The following is a 25,285-nucleotide window of genomic DNA, read 5'->3' as shown; positions in this document are numbered from 1 at the left end:
AGAGCAGTTTTGCATAAATTTAGGTTTTATGGAGGGTAGAGTGTATAAGTCATCAGGAAGAGATTTGGAATAGTCGCATCTAGAGGCTTACTTATCTACACTTTCCTGTTCCTTTAGTTTCTTGCTTGGAGCAGACACTGTGTACCACATTCACTGGGAAACACACAGCTGTGGAATTTAGCAGAAATTACCTCCTAACAAGCTCAATTGCCTTTAGTGAATACTCCAAAGGCACAAAGGAAACCTTGGGCAACTCTGGACTTGGAAAACTCAAGTTCAGTGTCACCTTTTCACTTCTTCCTGATGTAGCTCATCATCTCAGCACCGGTGGCCCAGTGGTGGTGTCCTGTGTGGCATCCTTGAGCCTTCGGTCCTCATCTTGTATCTACCTTGTGGGGCTGTCTCTGATTTTATATCAGCAGTGGGGAGCTTAGATGAGCATCAGGAGGAAACGATGACATTTGAGTACAAAACTTTTTAATTTTCATTCATTGGATGTTGGTGTTGCTAGAAAGGCTGGCATTCATCACCCATCCCTAGTTGCCTGGAACACCTTGAAGGGATAAATATTGATGGTAGAAACAGAAACAATACAGATGATGCTGTGTTGATGGTTGAGAGTAAAGAACAGCTACAATCGATCATGAATGAAGTTAACAATCCTGGTAAAGAATTTAGAATGAAAATGAATAAGAAGAACCAAATAACGATTGTTAGTAAGAAGGTCCACAAAATTAAAGATGACATCCTCAATTGACGGAACTAATGTAGTACAAGTGGACATATTTATACACTTTGGCCAAATCATAACGGAAGATACTAAATGTGACACTGAAATTATTACAAGAATTGAAATAGCAGGAGGTGCTTTCAACAAAATTAGTTTAATTCTAACAACAAAGAGAATAAGCCTGCGTACGAGGAATGTTACGCCTGGTCAATAGTTCTCTAAACCTGTGAAACTTGGGACTGTAGGCAGCCAAATGATCAACAGACTTGAAGCCTTCCAAATGTACACATACAGAAGGATGCTTAGGTTATCTTAGAAAGACAGAGGAAACAATGAGAATGTGTTAAGGAGAATAGAATGCAGAAGGGGCATAAATAGACATCTTCAGGAGTCAAAATCCAACTTATTTTGGCCACCTGATAAGGTACAACAATATACACAGGTCACTGCTTGAAGGCCACATCAGTACTAAAAGGAGCTGAGGAAAAGCAAGAGTTTCTTGGACAAGCAACATCAAGGAATGAGCAAACATGAGCTAGCAGGAGGCAGTGAGGAAAACCAACAGCAGAAGCAATTGGCACAACACTGCATCCAACCCTAGGCAAGGGGAAGAAACTTGAAAAAAAGCAGTTGTCTTTGAGAAGGTGGTGGTGAGCCACCTTCCTGAACCACTGCAGTCCATGTGGTGTAGGTACACCCACTGTGCTGTTAGGGAGGGAGTTCCAGGATTTTGACTCATTGATGACAAAGGAATGATGATAAACGTCCAATTGCGTGAATTGGAGGGGCAGTTGGAGGTGATGATGTTCCCACGTACCTGCTTCCTCATTCTTCTCTGTGGAGGACGTTGTGGGTTTGGGAGGAGCTGTCAAGTGGAGCACCGATCGGCGATGGGAGCTGACAGAAAGCTGCTGCTTTTGGATCCATTATTTTGGATGAAACTGTTTCATAGGGAGGGAAACTTGAGGGAGAATATGACACATGTGTCAGAGGGCTAAAGGGGAACTTGAATATTCATCCCCATTTGATATATTTCTCCAAAGCTGCTCATGGCTGCTACGTAACAGGACATAAGAACATAGGAACATAGGAACAAGAGAAGGCCATTCAGCCCATCAAGCCTGCTCCGCCATTGAATACGATCATGGTCGATCGAACACTTCAATGCCTTTTACCCACACTATCCCCATAACTCTTTTGTTATTGTTAATCAGAAATCTATCAATCTCTACCTTAAACACACTCAGTGACTGAGCTTCCACAACCCTCTGAGGTAGAGAATTAAAAAGATTCACAACTCTCTGAGTAAAGAAATTTTACCTCATCTCGGTCCTAAGTGGCTTCCCCCTTATGTTGAAATTGTGTCCCCTGGTTCTAGACTCCCCAACCAGGGAAAACATCTTACCTGCATCTACCCTGTCTATTCCTTTAGGTATTTTGTAGGTTTCAATGAGATAAGAACATAAGAAATAGGAGCAGGAGTAGGCCATTCGGCCCCTCAAGCCTGCCCCACCATTCAATAAGATGGTTGATCTGCCCCAGGCCTCTGATCTGCCCCAGGTCACCTCTCATTCTTCAAAACTCTAGAACATACAGGCCCAGTTTCCCCAATCTCTCTTCATAAGACAGTCTTGTCATCCCGGGAACAAGTCTGATGAACCTTTGTTGCACTCCCTCTAAGGCAATAATATCCTTTCTGAGGTAAGGGGACCAAAACTGCACACATTACTCCAGGTGCAGTCTAACCAAGCTTCTATACAATTGAAGCAAGGCTTCACCATCCCTGTACTCAAATCCTTTTATGATAAAGACTAACATACCATTAGCCTTCCTAATTGCCTGCTGCCCCTACCTGTTAGCTTTCAGTGACTTATGGACAAGAACACCCAGGTCCCTTTGTACATCTACACTTTCTAATCTCTTACCATTTAGGAAATACTCTGCACATCTGTTCCTTCTACCAAAGTGGATAACCTCACATTTTTCCACATTATGTTCCATCTGCCATGTTCTTGCCCACTCACTAAGCCTGTCCAAATCCTCCTGTAGCCGCTTTTCATCTTCCTCACAACACACATTCCCGCCGAGCTTTGTATCATCCGTGAACCTGGAAATATTACATTTGGTCCTCACATCCAAATCATTGATATATATTGTGAACAGCTGGGGCCCGAGTACTGATCCTTGCAGTATCCCACTGTTTATTGCCTGTTAGCCAATCCTTAATCCATGCCAGTATCTTGACTCCTATCTCATGTGCTTTTATTTTGCTAAACAACCTCCTGCGGGGCACTTTTTCAAAAACCTTCTGAAAATCCAAGTACACCACGTCCATCGACTCTCCTTTATCAATTTTGTTAGTAACATCCTAAAAAAACGCCAACAAATCCATCAAACATGATTTCCCATTCACAAATCCATGCTGACTATGCCCATGATTATCCAAGTATCCAGGCAGCTGAGCTCTGGATACGATGCTGCACTCAATGGGTTAATGTTTGTCTTGTTTACAGCAATGAATGGAAAATTGCAGAGAATGTGTTGGGTCCAGTTTTGTTCAATAGCGCCAGCAGCCATCACATGATCAACATCTTCAGTAATAACCTTCCACTACTTGACCTTTGAACGGATTCCATCATGAAAGACATCTCCTAGGAGACGGTGTATAATCATGTACTGTAGTTGTTAATCTCTCCTTCCTCCGACCCTCATCTCAACATCTATCCCTAGACCTTTTAACCCTCGAGGAAAAATTACACATCACAACAGAGAGCAGAATTTGGCTCTTGTTAAATGCGTTCATCACATTATGCACCACATAACAATAAATAATTATATTAATTGGCAGCATTTCTGAGAATTATATGCTATTCAATGGGTACTTTAATAGTATTTCCTCTTTCAGCTGTTGCCATTGCTGCATATTTTGAGTTTACAACTCTTAACAATCCAATTGGCAAACTGGTATACAACAACAACAGCGACATTTAGGCAGGACTCCTCACAAATCATTCCAAGGTGTTCAGCAAAGGTGCATCAGCCTAGATTTTGTGCTAAACTGGGCTTGAACCTATGGTCTCTGAGGTGGGAGTGATATCCATTAAGCCAGGCTGACCCCTGCGGGAACATATGTAGACTCTTATAGAGAATGGGGCAGTTTGATTGTGATGTAAGACATAGGTGATTGGGAGTCTGCCTTCCTTCATATACCTACCTTGATTACGTTGTTCTGAGCAAGTGCTGGATAGAGACCAACATCTGGAGATTGGAAATTGGTAAATTTGGGTTCTATTTCTTTGAGATTAAAATATCAGTGTTTAAAAGAATGAAATGAATTGACAGGAAGACGGAAAGCAGAGAGTAGGAGCTAAGGGTAGCTATTCAGAGTGGCAGGAGGGTAGACTTGGAACTATATCACTGTTCCTTCACTGTCGCGGCATCAAAATCCTGGATCTCCCTTGCTAACTGTGGGCTAACCCACACCAGAAGGACTGCAGCGGTTCAAGAAGGCAGCTCACCACCACCTTCTCAAGGGCAACTAGGAATGAACAATAAATGCTGGGCCAGCCAGTGATGCCCACATCCTGTGAAAGAATAAAGGAATACAAAAGAATATAGTAGCACTGGAGTGGGAGCAAAATACATTTAGAAGGACAATACAAGGAATGTGAGGCTATATCTATGAAGAAAGGATGAACAGGTCATCATTTTAAGATAGTGAAAGAAGACAATTAGAGAATTCAGAAGAAACTTCTTTACCCAGAGAATAGTGAGAAAGCAGAACTCACCACTACGTAGAGTGGGTGAGGAAAATACTATAGATCCAGGTTGTCCAACATACAACCCAGAGGCCACAGTCCAGCCCACCGACTGACATGGTGATTCCTTTAAAAAATGGAAGATACCATGCTGTTACCTTAAAGTTTGAATTTCTCCAAGGGTTTATGGATTTTCCAGCCAGCTTCCTAGACACCGATATTTAAAAGTGGAGTTGATGTGGAGGCTGGGTCTGTGCTGCTGGGACTGGCTTAGTGACCGGGACAAGGATTGGGAACTGGGAGTCCGGAAAATGGCCACCACCATGAAGAAAGCGGTTAACAAAAGAGGGACAGGGAGGGGAGGGACAGGAAAGGAGAGGGAGGGAGTGAGGGAAGGGGGAGGAGAAGAGAGGCAGAGAGAGAGAGAGAAAGATGGGGGAAGAGGGAGAGAAAGAGACGGGGGAGGGAGAGAGAGATAAAGACGGGGAGAGGGAGAGAAACAGGGAGAGAGAGATGGGGAAGTGGAGAGAGAGAGACACGGGAGAGGGAGAGAGGGAAAGAGCGACGGGGGAGAGGAAGAGCGAGATGGGGGATACAAGATGGGGAAGAGGGAGAGAAAGAAGGGGAAGTGAGAAAGAGAGACGGGGAGAGGAAGGAAGCAAGAGAGAGACTGGGAAGAGGGAAAGAGAGAGAGAGAGCGATGGGGAGAGGGAGAGAGAGATGGGGAAAAAAGATGGGGAAGAGGGAGAGAAAGATGGGGGAGTGAGAGAGAGAGATTGGGGGGAGGAAGCGAGAGAGAAACTGGGGATAGGGGGAGAGAGAGAGAGAGAGTGATGGGGAGAGGGAGACAGAGCAATGGAGGAGGGAGGGAGATGGGGAGGGGAAGAAAGAGATGGGAAAAGAGGGAGAGAGTGAGACAGGGGAGAGGGAGAGAGGCGGGGGAGAGGCAGAGAGAGAGAGATCAATGGGGAGGGGAAGGAGAGAAGAGGAGAGAGGGAGAGAGAGACAGGAAGATGGAGGGAGAGAGTGATGAGTGGAGAGGGAGAGCGAGCAACAGGGGAAGAGGAAGAGAGAGAGAGACAAGGAGAGGGAGAGAGGGAGATGGGGAAATGGAGAGGGAGGGGCACTGAGAGAGGGGGCGGGGGGCAGAGAGGTGGTGAAGAGAGAGAAAGGGACAGAGAAATAGGGCAGGAAGAGAGGGCACCGAGAGAGGGGCAGAGAGATAGAGGACAGTGGAGTGGAGAGGATGGGGCAGAGAGAAGGGGAGCAGAGAGAGGGGGGCAGAGCGGGCATAGTAATTATGGTTTTATTTAGTGTGTAATGTGCCTTTAAGAATGATACATGTTAGGAAAGGTCACATGATCTATATTAACCAATAGGAGGGTAGCTAGGGCTACCTCAGCAGAGTGTAAAGATAGAGTTGGAATGGAAAGCACATGTGCAGTTGCTGCTGAGTATATTGTAAATAAACTTAATGTTTCCACTTAAGAAGCATCATCAGTTCAACTCTATTGCTAATAGTACAACTTGGCCACCCAACAACAAATTGGCGATGAGGATAAAACAGGATTGAACAGAAGAAATCAAGTTAGAAAGAAATCGGCACTGTACCTCACCCAGTGATTGTAAGTAGTGAGCTCTGTTAGAATTGAAGAAGTTATCCCCCCTCAAAATGCCACAATTTGGGAGAATTGATCTTTTTGAACCAGCCACAGACAACTGGTCTCAATACATAGAATGCATCACATTCATTTTTCAAGGGAATGAGATTAGGGGGGAAGAGAAGAGGCGAGCGATCCTCTTGAGTGCTTGTGGGAGCAAAACCCACAGCCTGATTCAAAGTTTGATGGCAACTGGTGCCCCAGATTCGAAGAATTTCAATGAATTGGTGAACCTCGTGAAGGGTCATTTTCAACCCAAGCCCTCAGTCGTGATGCAGAGGTTCAGGTTTAATTTGCAAAATAGAGCCCTGCGTGCGATAATTGCATGCTACGTGGCAAATTTGAAGCAGCTAATGGAACATTGTGAGTTCGGTATGACTCTAAACGACATGCTCAGAGCAAAAGCAATACAGGGTGTGCAAAATGGCACCATCCTCCATATCGGGCAGGAAACCTCAGCTGAAAGAGGCACGAGAAAGTGAGACTCTGCTGAGAAGCAGGAAACAGCAACCGCTAGCCAAAAAATAAAGAAAAATAACTTTGCAGCGAGATCGAAGAATAATTTTAATAGAAGTGGAAACAATCAGTCTTTTAGCGATTGGTAGTTTTAAAAAAATCAGATGCTACTATTGTCACAAAAGTTGACATATGATGAAGCAGTGCAAGGAAAGATTCAAGTTTATAAAGAAAACAAGAAGCCCAATGAAATCTACAATGTAGAAGAGCCTGAAATAGCAAATTCAGACATTTACTCATTATTTAATCTGAAAGTTGGAAAGACAGAACCAATATTTGTCACAGTGAAAGTAAGTGGCAAACCTGTTAAAATGGAAGTAGACACGGAAGCTTCCACTATAGCAATTGGGGAACAGACCTTCAGATATTTGAATAATGGTGAACATCAATTAAGTTTAGGAGAAACAACCCCCAAGCTAAAAACATATACGGCTGAAAACATTCAAGTAAAAGGCATAAGCAGAGTAACTGTCCATTATGGAAGCCAATCGGCAAAGCTATCAGTGTTGGTATTGAGAGGCAGAGGACCAAACTTTCTAGGGGGAAATTGGCTGAGGGAAATCAATCTTGATTGGCCACTGAGATTCCAAAAGGAAACTGGAAGTGTTCCTGTTTTGGAAAGGGAGTGTGTAAAGACACAACAACCTGAAGAAATGCAGACTGTCTTAAGCCAAACCCTGGAAGAACAGCAGAAGAAACTCAAGGAGACCCTGCTTGATGACAGAGTTCGAAACGAGGTGAGCAATCTTCACCGGGAAAAAGGAAACCTGCTGAAAGATCTTCACACACGACAAGATTTCCTCAGGTCAAAGTTTGTACCTCTGGATAAGTATGAAGAGAAACAGAAAGAATTCAGCACTTCTCCGAATAAACTGAAGGATGAGTTGGCAGAGAAGAGACAACAATGCTCAATCTTCCAGGAGGCAGCAAACAAATAAAAAAGAGATGGAGGAGCTGAAGAATCAGCTACATGAAGCCAAAGAGGCTTTGGAAGCAAAAGTTGCAGAATTTTCCAAGAAACAAACAGATAATGAAGTTTTGGGAGGCTCAGCCACTGAGCTCAGACAATTTGAGGTGGCATCTGAGAGAAGTCTGGCCAATATTGAAGTCGAAAAGAAAGCTGAGATTAAAGCCTGTGCTAGAAAGAAGAAGGTACGTAGAAAGAAGATATAGAGATACTAATAAAGCTTTAATTCGGGCAGCATACAAATACACTTTCATACATAGGCCTGACAATCAAATCGCAAACGCCGATGCTCTTAGTCGTTTGCCTTTACAATAAAATGATGAGCACATCCCAGTTCCACAGGAACTTGTTTTATTGTTAAATTCCTTAGATTCCTCACTGGTATGTGCTCGACAGATCAGAGACTGGACAAGTCGGGACCCAGTCCTATCTCAAATACGAGAACAAGTGCTACATGGTTGGTCACAGGAGCCCATATCTGATGGAATGAAACCGTACTTCAACAGAAGACATGAAATAACCAGCCAAGATGGCATCTTATTGTGGGGAGCACGAGTGATAGTTCCTCCAAAAGGAAGGGATCCACTTTTAGTTGAACTACACAATGCACATCAAGGAATTTCCTGAATGAAGACCATAGCACACAGCTATCTACGGTGGCCTGAGACTGATGGTGAAATAGAGAGTTTAGTGTGTGCAATGTCAGCAACTGCAAAAGTTGCCAGTGACAGCTCCATTACACCCATGGGAGTGGCCAGGTAGACCCTGGGTGCGGTTACACATTGACTACATTGGACCTTTCCCAGGATCAATGTTTCTGCTCATTGTCGATGCCCATTCAAAATGGTTGGACATTTATGAGGTGAAGTCACCAACGTCGGCCGCTACAATTGAGAAACTACGTCAGAGTTTTGCCATTCACGGACTACCAGAAGTAGTCGTTTCTGATAATGGCACGGCATTTACGAATGCTGAGTTTCAATGGTTTATCAGCCTCAATGGTATCACTGATGTAAAAACTGCACTGTACCCACCCTCCCTCAAACCGACTGGCTGAAAGGATGGTTCAAACGTTCAAGACAGGCATGAAAAAGCTAACTGGTGATTTCTTGGCAACCAAGCTAGCACGCTTTCTTTCTCATTACAGGACCACCCCTCACACAACAACAGGTGTCACACCTGCGGAGTTATTGTTGAAAGGCTGTCTCAGGATGAGATTGAGCTTAATAATGCCAAATTTAGAGAGGAAGGTGGAAAGGAGTCAGGGAAGCCAGAAAACTAGACACGACTGGCATAGTCGTGAGAGGAAATTTACCGTGGGAGAGCCAGTATGCCTGAAAAACTTTGGGGAAGGACCAAAGTGATTACCGGGTGAAATAAGTGCGGTGACTGGACCTCTATCTTACCACGCGGAGGTGGAAGGTTGGATCATCCGTAAACATGTGGACCATTTAAGGAAGAGAGAGACAAATCACCAAGATTTGGTTCCACCAGTGACCATGACCGGGTCTGTGTTTCCTGTTGAGGAAACTCAACCCAGGACTGACATGTCTGATGTTCCTGTACGAGTTGAGGATACAGATCTGCAAGTGCCCACTGAAGCACCTGATGTTCAGGCAACTCCAGAAAAGGAGGTTCCTGATAAATAATCTGAAGTTGTGGAGCTGCAATGTTCCACATGTACCAGGAAACCACCTGAAAGACTGAACTTATAAAATTCCTTACCCAGTGTAAATATTATGTTGTCTTGAAAAATATTTACTTGTAAATATAATATGTATAGCCGAGTTAAAGGGGGAGGAATGTAGTAATTATGGTTTTATTTAGTGTGTAATGTACCTTTAAGAATAATGCTTGTTAGGAAAGATCACATGATCTGTAGTAACCAATAGGAGAGTAGCCCGGGTTACCTCAGCAGATGGTGTAGAGATGGAGTTGGAGTTGAAAGCACACATGATGTTGCTGCTGAGTATATTGTAAATACACTTAATGTTTCCACTTAAGAAGTGTCTGCAGTTCAACTCTATCACTAATAGGACAACTCATGCACCCTACAACAGAAGGGCTCACAGGGGTACAGACAGGGGAGGCACAGAGAGGGGGGTGCAGAGAGAGAGGGGGCAAAGAGAGGGCAGGCAGAGAGAGGGCAGGCAGGGAGAAAGGGGTGTAGAGAGAAAGGGGGGTAGGGAGAGAAGGCAGGGCAGAGAGAGATGGGAGGGCAGAGAGGGGGCAGAGAAAGGGGGCAGGGAGAGAGGTGCAAGGAGTGGGGGGGACAGAGGGCCAGAGGCAGGCAGAGAAAGGGGGTACGGGACAGAGAGGGGGGCAGGGAGGCGGCACAGGGAGGCAGAAGGGGGAGTTGGTGGCAGAGGGGGGCAGAGAGTGAGGAGGGGCAGAGAGAGAGAGGAGGCAGAGAGAGAGAGAGGACGGGAGGGGAAACAGAGAGAGGGGGGGAAAGTCACCATCACCTCATTCCCACCAATGCAACCCCCCCACTCATGAGCTCCTCCTGCCAGCAACTCTCCTCCTGCCAGCAACTCTCCCCACCCCTCCTTATGAACCGTCAGCAACCCCCTGTTCCTATGGTCTCTCCAGCCACACCCAACACCTGCCTTCCTAGCACCCCCACACCCCCCAATCTGGTCAAAGCATGACGGGCCTGGTGATTGAGACAAAAATTGAAATGTGGTCCCTCACCTTTAAAGGTTGGACATCCTTGCTCTAGATGCATTTAAGGGGAAGTCATATAAACTCATGAGGGAGAAAGGACTACGAGAATATATTGATAGGGCTCAGTAAGGAAGAATGAAAATGGAGAATAAACAGTGACAGACCTGTTGGACTGAATGGCCCGTAGTTTTTTTTTGCTGCATATTTTATGTAATTCTAAATAATTCTGTATTAAATGGGAACAATTCTTTAATGGAAAATCCAGTACAAGTGCCCATAAATTTAGAATTCACATTTAAGATTAACAAATTGAAAGTATATGGAAAGTCTTGAAGCAAAAGGTTGTGAAAATATGTTGCTGACTAAATGTCAGGAGGCCTTTAGCCACCAAGTCGGCTGAGACGATTAAGATGTTTGTTTGGGAATTAAGGGGATGTGGAGACAAAGCAGGAAATTGGGATTAAAAAGGCTAAGAGCTGCGACTGCCAACAAAATGGTGACGCAGACTCGATGGGCTGATGGCCAACTGCTCTTCCTGCATTTGTTGTGGACGTAACTTGGCAAGTTTCATTAAGTTTAAAAGCACAATGCATGGCAAGGTGTTGATTTTGGGGGAAAGTGCACCTCTACTTAATAGACCCAATATGGTGGATTAAGTGAGGGAAGCAGTCAGGCCGCTTGCTGCCGTTTTGTGATGTGATGGTGAAGAGTTGATGAGCTTGGCACAGTCTTCGCGCAGAATCCATTAAATTCTTTATTTCAAATGTGAGAAGAGAAACAAATCACCACAAACCCACCTCTTTCTGTGCCCTGGAAAGCCACTGAGGATCCACGTATCCCAAGGTTAGATTTGGCACGATGTGATACAACATTTTGGCACAGCACATCTACAGTGGAGAAAGGAAAACAAGCTCAAGTAAATCTACGTCTTTGTTCTGATCCACATTTCACCTAATTTACTGGAGGGATTGCACTGCCCTTTGCGCGATCAAGGTTGAGAATATCAGGTACTCTGGTGTGAAGGTCACTGACCCTCACAGGATTCTCCGTCCATTGGGATGAAAGCTTCTGGACGGGTCCCTTGACTTCCACACTTAAATTCTTGAAACAAATTTGCCTTTAGGCACAGCTGTGACTCAGAAAATCAAATTCATGTAATAGGGTCAAGTTATATTTTAGGTACTTGTTTGGGGGGGTAAGGTTACTAGAGGGTGTGGAGAGAAGGCAGGAAATTGGGATTTTTTTAAATATTCATTCATGGGATGTGGGTGTCACTGGCCAGGCCAGCATTTAGTATCCATCCCTAGTTGCCCTGGTTCAGGGGGCATTTAAGAGTCAACCACGTTGCTGTGGGTCTGGAGTCACATGTAGGCCAGACCAAGTAAGGACAACAGATTTCCTTCCCTAAAGGAGATCAGTGGGTTTTTACAACAATCGACAATGGTTTCACGGTCACCATTAGACTTTTAATTCCAGATTTTTATTGAATTCAAATTCCACCATCTGGCGTGGCGGGATTCGATCCCAGGCTCCCAGGGCATAAAATTAAAAAGATTAAGAGCTGCCACAACTGGGATCATGTTAAAATATAATTGGATGTTGCGATATATTTGAAGGATGAGTTCAAATACCTGAGTGGCCTTTTATTATCGTTGACTGTTCTGTGAGGACAAGTTAACAGAGGTGGGTTAGTGGGCATTGTTAGTTAAGGATGAAATCCTTAGTTTAATAGTGAGAGAGGATATTGGCTCAGAAAATGGAGATCTGGAATCAGTCTGGGTGGAGCTAAGAAGCAACAAGGGGCAGAAAACATTAGTGGGAGTTGTCTATAGGCTTCCAAAGAGTAGTGATAAAGTAGGGGACGGCAGTAAACAGGAAATTAGGGATGCATGCAACAAGGGTGCTACAGAGATTATGGTTGACTTTAATGTACATATAGACTGGGCAAACCATATCAGCAATAATACTGTGGCAAATGAATTCCTGGAGTGTGTACAAGATGGCTTTTTAGACCAGTATGTCAAGGAACCAACCAGGGAACAGGCTATCCTAGATTTGGTTTTGTGCAATGAGAAGACGTCAATTAATAATCTTGTTGTATGGGGTCCTTTAGGGAACTGTGACCATAGCACGATAGAATTCTCCCTTAGGTTGGAAAGCAAAGTAGTCCAATCTGAAATTAGGGTCCTAAATCTAACCAAAGGAAACTACAAAGGTATGAGGGGTGAGTTGGCTAAAATAGATTGGGGAACTTCATTAAAAGGCATGACAGTGAATGGGCAATGGCTAATATTTAAGGAAAAAATGTCTGCATTGCAACAGTTATACTTTCCTTTCTGGTGTAAAAACACAACAGGAAAAGTGGCCCAACCATGGCTAACAAAAGAAATTAAGGGTAGTATTAGATCCAAAGAGGAGTCATATAAAGTTGCTAGAAAAAATAGCAAGCCTGAGGATTGGGAGCAGTTTAGAATTCAGCAAAGGAGGGCCAAGAGATTGATTAAGAGGGGAAAAATAGAGTATGAGCATAAACTTGCAAGGAACATAAAAGTGGACTGTAAAAGCTTTTATTATAAGTATGTAAGAAGAAAAAGATTGGTGAAGACAAATGTGGGTCCCTTACAGTCCGAAACGGGAGAATTTATAATAGAGAACAAGGAAATGGCAGAGCAATTAAACAACTACTTTGGTTCTGTCTTCACGGAGAAAGACACAAATAACTTCCCAGAAATACTAGGGAATTGAGGGTCTACTGAGCAGAAGGAATTGAAAGAAATTAGTATTACTGAAAAAACAGTGCTGGGGAAATGAATGGGACTGAAAGCCGATAAATCCCCAGGGCCCAATAATCTACATCCCGCGGTACTAAAGGAGGTGGCCATAAAAATGGTGGATGTGTTGGTTGTCATCTTCCAAAATTCTGTTGATTCTAGAACAGTGCCAGCAGATTGGAGGCTGGCAAATGTAATCCCACTATTTAAAAAAGGAGGGAAGGAAAAAACAGGGAATTACAGACCGGTTAGCCTAACATCAGCGGATGTGATAACAGGACACTTAGAAAGCATCAACAGGATTAGACAAAGTCAACATGGATTTTTTTATTGTATATGGGCATCACTGGCTAGGCCAGCATTTATTGCCCACTCCAAATAGCCCTTGTTCAGAGGGCATTTAAGAGTCAACCACATTGCTGTGGGTCTGGAGTCACATGCAAGCAGATTTCCTTCTCTAAAGGACATTAGTGAACCAGATGGGTTTTTACAACAATCAGCAATGGTTTCATGGTCATCATTAGACTTTTATTGGATTCAAATTTCACCATCTGCTGTGGTGGGATTCAAACCCAGGCCTAGGGCCCCAGAGCATTACCCCTGGGTTTCCAGATTACCAGTAGAGTGACAATACCACTGCGCCACTGCCTCCCCACAGGAGAGAAAGGGACTGACAGGGAAGTCATGAAAGTGAATGACAGGGAAAAAATATTTGACAAACCTGCTGGAGTTCTTTGAGGACATAACCAGCAGAATAGATAAGGGAGAGCTTTTGATAAAGTCCCACGTAAGAGGTTAGTGTGCAAAAGTAAAGCACATGGGATTGGGGGTAATATATTGGCATGGATTGAGAATTAATTAGCAGACAGGAAACAGAGAGTAGGAATGAATTAGTCTTTTTGGAATGGCAGGCTAGTGGGGTACCACAGGGATCAGTGCTTGGGCCCCAGCTATTTACAATATATATCAATGATTTCGATGAAGGAACCAAATGTAATATTTCCAAGTTTGCTGATGACACAAAACTAGTTGGGAATGTGAGTGGTGAGGAGGATGCTAAGAGGCTTCAAGGCGATTTAGACAAGTTGAGTGAGTGGGCAAATACATGGCATATGCAGTATAACATGAATAAGTGTGAAGTTATCCACTTTGGTACAAAAAACAGAATGGCAGAGTATTATTTAAATAGTGATAGATTGGGAAATGTTGATGTACAAAGGGACCCGGGTGTCCTTGTACACCAATCACTGAAAGCAAGCATGCAGGTGCAGCAAGCAGTTACGAAGGCAAATGGTATGTTGGCCTTCATTGCGAGAGGACTTGAGTATAGGATTAAGGGTGTCTTACTGCAGCTGTACAGGGCCTTGGTGAGACCACAGCTGAAGTATTGTGTGCAGTTTTTGTCTCCTTACCTAAGAAAGGATATACTTGCTATAGAGGGAGTGCAGAGAAGGTTCACCAGACTGATTCCTGGGATGGCAGGATTGTCGTATGAGGAGAGTTTGGGCTGGCTAGGTCTGTATTCACTGGAGTTTAGAAGAATGAGAGGAGATCTCATTGAAATGTATAAAATTCTGACAGGGCTGGACAGACTGGATGCAGGGGTAATGTTTCCTCTGGCTGGGAGGGTCTAGAACAAGGGGTCTCAGGATACGGGGCAGGCCATTTAGGACTGAGATGAGGAGGAACTTCTTCACTCAGAGGGTGGTGAACCTGTGGAATTCTCTACCACAGAGGCTGTGGAGGCCAAGTCACTGAATATATTTAAGAAGGAATTAGACAGATTTCTAGACTCTAAAGGCGAGAAGGGGTATGGGGAGAGATCGGGAGTACGGCGTCGAGATAGAGGATCAACCATGATCTTATTGAATGGTGGAGCAGGCTCGAAGGGCCGAATGACCTACTCCTGCTCCTATTTTCTATGTTTCTGTGTTTTCTTTAGAAAAGAGGAGGGGTCGGGGTTACAAGGGCAAATAATTACAAGGGTAATGGATAAAATCAACATGGCCAAATTGATTGAATTACCGGGGCTTCACTAACTTAAAATGAGATAGTTCAGAATTTGAAGGGAAGTCTGGCGGAGTCTCTCCATCCAAAGGGACATATATTTGTGGAATAGCTTGGCACGGTAGGTCAATGTGGTAACTCGGCCCAGCTGGTGGTCAAGCCAACACTGACAGCACACTAAGATTGTCGATTCAAACCTCACTTTAGAACTTTAGCACATCACATCGTCGCAGCTGACACTCCTCGTGTTGTACCAAGTGAGTGGATGAGGCACAAAACCGAGACACGGTCGGCTCACTGGATGTTTAAGATCTCCAGGCACAAATCGAACGAAGAGTAGGAGTTTTCTCCCCATGTCCCGAACAACATTCCTCCCTCAAACATCGTCTCTCCTCTAAAGGAAAACACTAATTTCATTGCTGTTTGTGAGAATTTATTCAGAATGGATGGACTGGCAATCCAGGAGCCAGGACTAATAATCTAGAGAACGTGAGTTCAAATCCCACCATGAAAATGTAGATTTGCATTTTAGAAATCTGGAAATCCCTGGGACTGCCTGTGGGGATGATGGTGTTGACCCACGATGGTCTTTGAATGGAATGAAAAGGCCCAGGGGAGGCTCCAAAGCCTTGCCTTTGTTTTTTTTTCTCAAGAACTCCATAGGGGTTGGGCCTTGTGAACAAAATATTATTCACATTCCCCTCAGGACCGCTCTGCCCCCGGTTAATCCCCAAACCATGTTCCTCTGCCACCGCTGGTTTGCCTGTGCTCTCACACAGGTCTGCCCTCCCTCTTGGACGTAGGGACCCAGCTGGCGGCCTGAGCTGAATGCCCCTTGAACTGACCAACCAGATTTGGCGGCGGGGCCATGTGGGAAGAACTGCTCCTGGCTTTAAGAAGGGAAAATCCGTCCCTCTCACCTCCTGGCTCCCACGGGAAGAGCGGGTGCTTATTTTTGGTTCCTTTCAGGTGCCAGTGGAACTTAATCCCATCAATAATTGGTGGCCTTCGGCAAAGGGGGCTGGGAACTGGTGAAAACTCTCCGGGGGTGGGGGGTGAGGTGGAGCTCTCTTAATGAAGTGTTCAGGGTGTTTTTACCTTCGCAGGAGTTGCAGACTCAGGATTCAATAACACCAGGGGAGCTATAAAAATCACCCCAGCAATATAGCTCTGTCTCTCGTTCGCTACATAGATTGCAATCGTACCTCCCTGAAATGCAAGAGGAGAGCAGAATTTTACCATAGCAATAAGGTTAGGCAAAGCCCTAATGAACTCTAATGGCCACTTGATGGCTCAGTGGATGAAGGCGCTACTCAATGTAGTTCAAGGCCACTTGAGTGTCAAGGGCTCAGCTGTGATTCCTAGTCTGAGGGTAATCTCAGTCAGAGCAGCAATTTAATTCAGTGACAGTTGAAATTTGGCTCAATGGGAATGGGACAACCGGGAGCCTGCATTAACACCCCACCCAGTTATCTCCTCTCCTTAACAACAACTTGCATTTTTATAGTGCCTTTAACGTAGTAAAATGTTCCAAAGTGCTTCATAGGACCATTATCAGACAAAATTTGATTGGTAGGTGTGTGAGGGTGGGGTGGAGTTTGGATCAGATTTTAGGGTGTGGCTGCTGATAGGGGTGCAATGATGGGGGGTCCTCCTGCTTTTGCTCCTGCTTCAGTTGTGTTGGCATCACAGGCTAACGTCCATAGTCCATCCACATTTACATGGGTAATGCTAGCTAAACCAGGCATGACCTGCTGAGATGATAGTCCTGATAATGAAAAACTTCTAAATGGAAAGAATCTAAAGATGGTCCTGAAGATTTCCAATGATGGGACTTTGACTATTTCCTTTGGTCGCTTGTTCCGTTATGTAATTGTCCTTGGGAAGAAAGGGTGTCGATATGCTGTCTTGGAAACAAACGGTCTTTGTAGTTTGTGTGAATGGCTACCTCACGTTTTGTCATTGCTGGAGGGCAGAGGGTACTTGTTTCCTTCAATTCCCATCACACTGAGCAGTGTGAGATGTTGCTGTTGCCGTGGGCAGAAGATATCCTTTTCGACTTGATGTGGCACTCCTTGGGCCCAGATATAGGGAGTTGTCCTTCCTGGCTCCCTGCTCCCACTCCCTTCTGAGGTCCTCAGAGGCGTCCCTGCCCCCACCCCGCCAAACTATGGTGCCTCTCTTCTTGTTCACCTGCACCACTAATGCCCCCAGCACCCTGGATCCTCTCACTGGTGTTCAATTTACCATTTGCTTTTAATATTTGCTCATGAATGTGCGCATTGCTGGTAAGGTCAGCATTTATTTCCCATTCCTAATTGGCCTTAGAAGGTGCTTGTGAGCCCTCTTCTTAAACCTCTGAAGTCCATATGATGTAGCGCTGTCATTATTTACATTCCACCAATACTATTGAGTGCAGTTCCCCTTTAAGAGGGGACACCCTGCCTTTAAGAGGAGCAAGCTGGCTGCCTCGTGTGCTATCTGCAAAATGCTGCTCAGCTCCTGCTACACGCAGAGAGAGCTGGCAACATGAACATACATACGACCATATGAAATAGGAGCGGAAGTAGGTCACTAGGCCCCACCATTCGATAAGATCAGGGCTGATCTGTTTGTGTTTCAAATTCCACATTCCCATCTAACCCCTATAACCTTTGATTCCCTTGCCTAACAAGAATCTATTTACCTCCGCATTCAATGATCCCGCCTCCACCACCTTCTGAGGCCGAGAGTTCCAAAGTCGCACAATCCTCAGAGAGAAAAAAATTCTCCTCATCTCTGTCCTAAAAGGGTGGCCCCTAATTTTAAAACAGTGCCCCCCGAGTTCTGGACTCACCCACAAGAGGAAACATCCTTTCCACGTCCACACTGTCAATACGGTTCAGGATCTTATACACTTCAATCAAATCACCCCTCACTCTTCAAAACTCCAGTGGAAACAAGGCCAGTCTGCCCAACCTTTCCTCATAAGACAACCTGCACATCCCAGGTATCAACCTAGTAATGCAGAAGGAAGTAGCGTGGGATTCACTCGGCGCCACACTACAATCATGCGGATGAGGTGGACACATCAAATCTGTGCTGCCCACCTCAATCAGAACCAGCACAGACAGGTTGAGATTCCCGCACCCAAAAACTACAGCACACGAATTTCCAGTCCATTGCGTTTAAAAATATTAAAAAATTTGTAGAAATAAGGGGTCCCTTAATGTGGGTGTTGCTTGCATGGCTGCATTTATTTCCCAACCTGGGAAGGTGGTAGTGAGCCGCTTTCCTGCACCGTTGCAGTCCACGCAGTGAATTTTTTCCAACAGTGCGGCTCGGTTGGGATCTCTGGGATTTTGACCCAGCAGCGATGAAGGGGGTCACTGTATCTCCATATTGAGATGTGTGTGTGTGACTTGAAGGGGAACTGGGGGCGGGGGTGATGCTGTTCTCACTCTCCTGCTGCCTTTATCCTTCCAGTTAATGGTGGTCACTGGTTTGGGAGGGTTCTTGAGTCAAAATTGCCACTATGGTTGCTGTAACACACAGTAAACCTGAGATAGTTGGGCATAGGGAACAGCCTTTAGACAGCATAGCTGATTAATCTGTACAGTAAGAGGGTGGCATGTGATTTTTCTCTACTGGAAAACCCTCTTTCATATACCCTAGTTGTTTCCTACTAAAGTACATTTTGTTGTTAAGTAGACTGTCAGAATTTGAACCAACCTATCATCCTCATGATTAATTAGCTCCAGGCTTCATGATTTAGTTATCTCAATAGCTCTTGCCTCTAAATCAGAAGTTTGTGGGCTCACACTCCCACTCCAGAGACGTCAGTGTAAAAATCTAGGCTGATACTCCCAGTACAGAGGGAGTGCTGTACGGTTGGAGGTATCATCTTTCAGATTCACTACCCTCTTAGAGAAGAAATTCCTCCTCATCTCTATTTTAAGTGGGCGTCCCCTTACTCTGAGATTATGCCCTCTGGTCCTAGACTCTCCCACAAGGGGAAACAACCTCTCAGCATCTACCCTGTCAAGCCCCTAACAATCTTATATGTTTCAATAATTTCGCCTCTCATTCTTCTAAACTCCAATGAGTACAGGCCCAACCGACTCAACCTCTCCTCATGAGAAAATTCCTCCATCCCCAAGATCAACCTAGTGAACCTTCTCTGGACTGCCTCCAATGCCAGTATATCTTTCCTTAGATAAGGGGAACAAAACTGTTCACAGTATTCTAGGTGTGGTCTAACTAGTGCCTTGTATAGTTTTGGCAAGACTTCCTTACTTTTATACTCCATTGCCTTTGAAATAAAGGACAACATTCCATTTGCCTTACCTATTACCTGTTGAACCTGTATGTTAGCTTTTTAGGACTCATACAAGTCTTTCTTTTTCTATATAATGGTTAACAGATCCCCCTGCTATACCTGTTACATTAATCACTCATAATCAGTGCTGCTGCAGACATGTATTCCCTTGCAGAGACATTGGGAGCAAAACATAATTCATCTCCTCTTATGCTCAATGACAGCCTACTGTTCCATCACCCCCATTATTCGTAGGCAGCCCACACTTCCATCACTACAGTTACCCCTCGTGCCCCAGGCAGCAGGTAGCGTTTATGCTATTCAGTTTGATCACTATCTCTTAAATCTTCAACATGACCAGCAAGGTGCTGACGAGGAATCCTTGACAAGTTGCCTTAGTGACTCCCATAGACAGTACACACTACTGCCACAGCCCATCAGTAGTGGAAGGAGCAAATGTTTAAGGAGCTGGATGGGCTGCCAAACAAACGGACACTTCATCTTGGATGGTTGAATGAGAAGATTTTTCACTGTAATGTTGGCATTTGTTCTTTGTTACCAAGCATGAGCTGAAATCTTTAAAAGAACTGGGTGGTCCGGGGAGATAGAAGTTTCCCGGCGTCTGCTGGCACTGCAATGGTTAAATCATTGAATCATAGGATGATACAGCACATTTGGCCCATTGTGCGTGTGCCAGCTGTTTGAAATAGCTACCCAAATAAGCCCATTCCCATGCCACATAAGGAAACATAAGCTGACCAAAGATTTGGTCAAAGAGGTAGGTTTCAAGGAGCATCTTAAAGGAGGAGAGAGCAGTAGAGTTGGAGAGGTATGGAGGGGGAAGTTCCAGAGCTTAGGGCCTGGGCAGCTCAAGGCACAGCTACAAAAGATGGAGTGCTTCAAATAGAGTTCCACAAGAGGCCAGAATTGGAGGAAAGTAGAGAATGGAGGGTTCTGGGGCCAGACAAGATTATGGTGGTAGGGAGGGCTGAGGCTGTGGAGGGATTTGAAAAGAAGGCTAATAATTTTAAAATTGAGGCATTGCTGGACCAGGAGCCAATGTAGGTCAACGATCATGGGGGGGAGGTCAGCTAAGAAACCTGAGACATGGCTGAGGGACTCAGCAGCAGGTGAGCTGAGGCAAGAGCAGAGACAGGAGAGTTTATAGCAGTGAAAGTGGGTGGCCTTCGCAATGATATGCAATCAGAAGCTAATTTTGGATCAAATACGACATCGAGGTTGCAAACCGTTTGGTTCAGCCTCAGATCGTTGCCAAGGAGAGGGATGGAACAGTTAGCCAGGGAACAGGTCTTCCCAATATTTAATTGGAGGAAATTTCTGTTCATCCAGTTTGATAAATCAGAGATGGTGGAGGTTTTGAGAGAGGGTGAGGTAAAGCTGGGTGTCAGTGTACATGTAAAAATTCACAGTGTACTTTAGGATGATGTCACCGAGGGGCAGCATGTGGGTGAGAAACAGGAGAAGGGGGCCAAGGATAGATCCTTGGGGAAACACTAGAGGTAACGATGCAGGAATAGGAACAGAAGCCATTGCAATTGATTGTCTGGCTGTGCTAGATTGATGAGAGTGATACCAGGCAAGGGCTGTCTCACCCAGCTGGACGTCAGTGGTGAGGCACTGAAGGACAATGGCATTCTCAACCATGTCAAAGGTTGAAGGCAGGTCCAGGAGCACGAAGAGGGATAGTTTACCCTGATCACAGGTACTGTCACACAGGGCATCAGTTGTGGCTTTGAGAAGGATCATTTCAGTTCCGTGGTAGGGGCAGAGACCAGGTCAGAGGGATTCAAACATGGAATTGTGTGAAATATGAGCACGAACTTTGGAGGCAACAACACATTTAAGGGTTTTAGAAAGGAAAGGCAGCTTGGGTATGGGTGGTTGATTGGAAGACAGAGGGATCAAGGGTGTTTTTTTTCTGAAGAGCAATGGTGACAGCAGATTTGATGAGGAGGAAAACAGTACATGCAGAGAGGGAACTGTTAACATCAGCTAACATTGACCCAGGAAGGGAACTTGGGTGGTCAGCAGTTTAGTGGAAATAGGATCAAGGCATCAGCAGGTGGATCTCATGGACAAGATGAGCTCAAAGAGAGCCAGGTGGGAGATTGGAAAAAAGCTAAATAAAGATACAAGTTGAAAGCTGAGACAGTGATAAATTTTAGGAGACAGAGATTAAGGGAGAATAGAAGAACTTGGTACGTGTGCATGATAGAGAACAAGGATTTTAAATGAGAGGTAAGAAGCAAGATGTTCAATGGAGGAGAAAGTGTCAGAGGAGCCAGGACACAGACCTTTTGCGTATCTGTGCTATTTACCTCAACTACTCCCTGTGGTAGCAAGTTCCACATTCTCACCAATCTCTGGACAAAGAAGTTTTGCTTGAATTCCCTTTTAAATTTATTAGCAGCTACCTTTATGGCCCCTAGTTCTGGTCTCACCAAAGCTAAACACACCAGAACTGATCACAGAACTCCAAGTATGATCTAACCAAACTTTTCCATAAGATTAACATAAACATTGTTTGAAGGTTGTCATGGTGAAAGCAATAACATTTTACAGTTACACCATGCAAAATTTGTTCTGAAAAGAGCAGTTGTTATCTTAAAATAGTTCCTTAGCAGAACTGATAGACCTCAACCTTTCAGGCAACATATTCTATCCATCACCTCAAGGAATGACTGGAACAGGTGAGACATAGTTATATGGAGAGGAGGATGGGCATATGGACTGGATCCAACTGTCGGTTGGTGCAGGCTATTGTATTTGTAATAAGTCAGTACATGCTAACATTCTGGCTGTTCATTAGTCAGTACATGTTAACATTCTTGCTGCTGATTGGTCATCTGTACAGAATATATGGTAAGGTATTTTTTTTGACTAAGTGTAGCCAGATGTCACTGATGAGAAAGCTGCTGTCTTAGGGATGTAATGTTGGTAGATCTCCATAGCCTCCCTGATGTATCTTGTACACCAGTGTGTGATGGATCAGATAAGTTTGGAGTTGGACGATTGGATGTGGTGGTTATTAAGTTGAGCATGTTTGACAATAGCTAACTTGTCTCATTCACTGTGTTTGAAGCAGGTTTGATGTTCCTTAAGTCTAGTGTGTAGGCTGTGGTCTGCTTCCCCAATGTAGATGAGTCCACAATCACATGGCACGCTGTAAATTCCTGGTCTATTGTAAGATGGTTTCTTGTCTTTGTGGGTATGGAGAATGGAGTGTATTGGACCACACGTCCACCGACTTGAGGATATGTTGTAGTTTGTGTGATTTGGAACCAATGTATGGAAAACTGACTCTTGTTTTATTGGAAACAGTTGTTATGGAGTGAGTAAAATTTGGGCGAGTGTTGATCTAGTGTGAAGGGAATCCATTGTGTTGAAGTGTAGACTTTAATATGGCGAAATTCTTGTTGTAGATGTTTCATGTCACTGATGGAGTCGGCTCTTCTGATGTGAGTGTTGGAAACTAATTGGAAGGATGATGGAAAGATCAGTAGTTCAGGTAATAAAAACAAAAATTGCTGGAAAAACTCAGCAGGTCTGACAGCATCTGTGGAGAGAAAGACAGAGTCAACATTTCGAAGACGGGTCATACAGACTCGAAACGTTAACTCTGTTTCACTCTCCACAGATGCTGCCACATCTGCTGAGCTTTTCTAGCATTTTTTGTTTTTATTTCAGATTTTCAGCATCCGCAGTATTTTGCTTTTATCGGCAGTTCAGGTATCTGTCGGTGTGAGTGGGTTTACAGTAGATTTGATGCAATGGTGTGTCGCTGTGAGACATGATGATGAGAACATCAAGAAATGATGTGGGAAGTTGTTGTTCTATCGCCATGGTAAAATTAATCTCCAAATGTTGGTTGTTGAGTTGCTGCTGGAAACTACGAGGTTCTCTCCTATCATGTTGCATGTGACAAAAGAGCTGTCGACATATTGAAGATAGAGTTTAGATTTAAGACCAGCTGCTTGTTCAAACTCTTCCATAAAGGCGATTGGTGACAAATGAAGATCCCATGGCAGCATCATGTGTTTGTTTGAAATAGGAACCTCACAATTGGAACGATGTTGCGTTTCGGCTCAACAGCAGAAGATAAATTTGATCCAGCGACACCGCAGGCCTGCCGGATAAGGAGAAGTCCTCTTCCAAACATTTGTTTGATGAGATGACAAGCTTCCAACATGGGCAAATCGGTGAACGGCGGCTCAACGTCGAAACTGACCACTGGGTCCGACGTGTTGACTGTGGTTCACCGTATCCTCGAAATGAAATCGTTGGGGTCGGTGATAGGATGCGTGGATTTCCCCCTTAGTAGCTGGAGATTTCTGGCCAGGTGATACTGGTCAGGAGTTTCCCGCCCCATCATGACTGGACCCCGACCCAGCCAAAAGTACCTTTGGTGGGAGCGGACGATCATCGTGGTGAGCGAGGCCCGGAAAATCCTGCTCAATGTCTTAGTGGAACTGATTTGTAGATCTTGGGCTGTCTGAATACAATCAGACAGGAAGAAGAAGAAGTATGAAGTTTATTGTGCAAAAGCTTGGAAAGAACATTACCCCTATGTAGGCAGAGTAACTTGCTACTGATTTCCCTCCCAATAGCTGGGGTTGGGTCTCTGGGAAGTTTCTTGTAGGCATCCGTGTTGAGGAGGTATTGAATCCTGTTGTTCTGCTCTTCTCGGTTCATGGTGACTGTCATTTCTCTTGGCAGCAGTAAGTATGCGAATTGAAGCATCTGAACATCGACTGCTGCTTTCTCTGCCCAGAAGGGAAAAACACTTTGGACTAGTTGAAGCCTGAACTGGCACTAATTTGTGCTTAACTGGGTTTTAATGGAAGTGACTAACAAGCTGGCAATGCTACTGAACTCTTTGGAAATCCAATAGGGGCTTCTAGTTTCCCAGTGGTCACCAGTATAGGCACCAGTGTCAGCCAGCTTGAGCTAGTACCTATTGTAATTCCGGCAAGAAGGTCTTTCAGTCCTTACCTTGCCCTTCCTCCCTCCCCCACTTCTGTCGCCTTCCCCCCTTCCCCCCCTCCCTCCCTCCCCCCTTCCCTCCCTCCCTCCCCCTTCCCACTTCCCCCCCTTCCCTCCCCCTTCCCCCCTTCCCCCCCTTCCCCCTCCCTCTCCCGCTTCCCCCTTCCTCCCCCCACCCGCCTTTCCCCCTTCCCCTCCTTTCCCCCTCGCTGTGGAAAGAGCTTGAGCAACACCAAGTTGTATGTTATCCACTACTATCCATTAAATATGCTGAGTTTTGGTTCAAACTTTTGGATAATCTCTTTGGTAGAAATTTTCCTGCGAGCCACTGCAAAGTTTAATCCAAAGGCTAGAACCTGTCTTTCAGTTAATGTGAGTTTCTGTTGACCAAAGTTGACACCGGTCCTATCAGAAAAGTTGGTTGTCCTTGGAGATTGTTGTTGTTTGGCTGAATGTCGCTGAGCCAGCCCTTTAAGCTTCTTGATTTGTTTGGTGTGGGCTGTGAGGAATGCTTTCTGGAAAGAAACTGCTTTTAATTCCTTCATTCTGTTGAGGTCTTGGAGTTATAATTTCCTTGGAAAAGCTTCGATGTGGGATATGTTTGCATCAAGGGTATGAAGTTGGTATCTGGTGTAATTGATGTGTACTTTGAGTGTCATACTGCTCATTGAAGAATGAGGTTGGCATGGTGAGATCTGACAGCTGCTTGAAGTGCCAGGACTTGAGGAACTACATTAAAGTCTCTACATCTCTTGCTGAAGTCAAGGTTGTAGTTTGCTTGTTTGCTGTGGTTTCATTCCAGTTTCTGAATTTGTTGGTGACCTCACAGAGCTCAGTTCCTCTTGCCCTTCATTGATAACCCTTATTCTCTAACAAGGACACGAGTATCCTCCTATCTTCCCTCAAT

The 25,285-nt window shown here is 44.7% G+C and overlaps 1 protein-coding gene across 1 annotated transcript in view; it reads right to left on the bottom strand.

Annotated features, from left to right (window-relative positions):
- The window catches only part of LOC144681439 (monoglyceride lipase-like), a 57,254-nt gene that overhangs the window by 6,646 nt on the left and 25,323 nt on the right, over window positions 1-25,285 (bottom strand). Inside the window, exons 4-5 of the mRNA XM_078543027.1 lie at window positions 16,176-16,286; window positions 11,097-11,186 (exon numbers count right to left, since the gene is read on the bottom strand). Of these exons, the coding sequence (XP_078399153.1) occupies window positions 11,097-11,186; window positions 16,176-16,286 (201 nt within the window). The remainder of the gene's footprint in view (window positions 1-11,096; window positions 11,187-16,175; window positions 16,287-25,285) is intronic.

Source organism: Cetorhinus maximus, chromosome 6, assembly GCF_964194155.1.
Source record: "Cetorhinus maximus chromosome 6, sCetMax3.hap1.1, whole genome shotgun sequence".
Lineage (NCBI taxonomy): Eukaryota > Metazoa > Chordata > Chondrichthyes > Lamniformes > Cetorhinidae > Cetorhinus > Cetorhinus maximus.
Note: the sequence above shows the minus strand (reverse complement) of the source record. Positions and strands in the feature narration are given on the sequence as shown.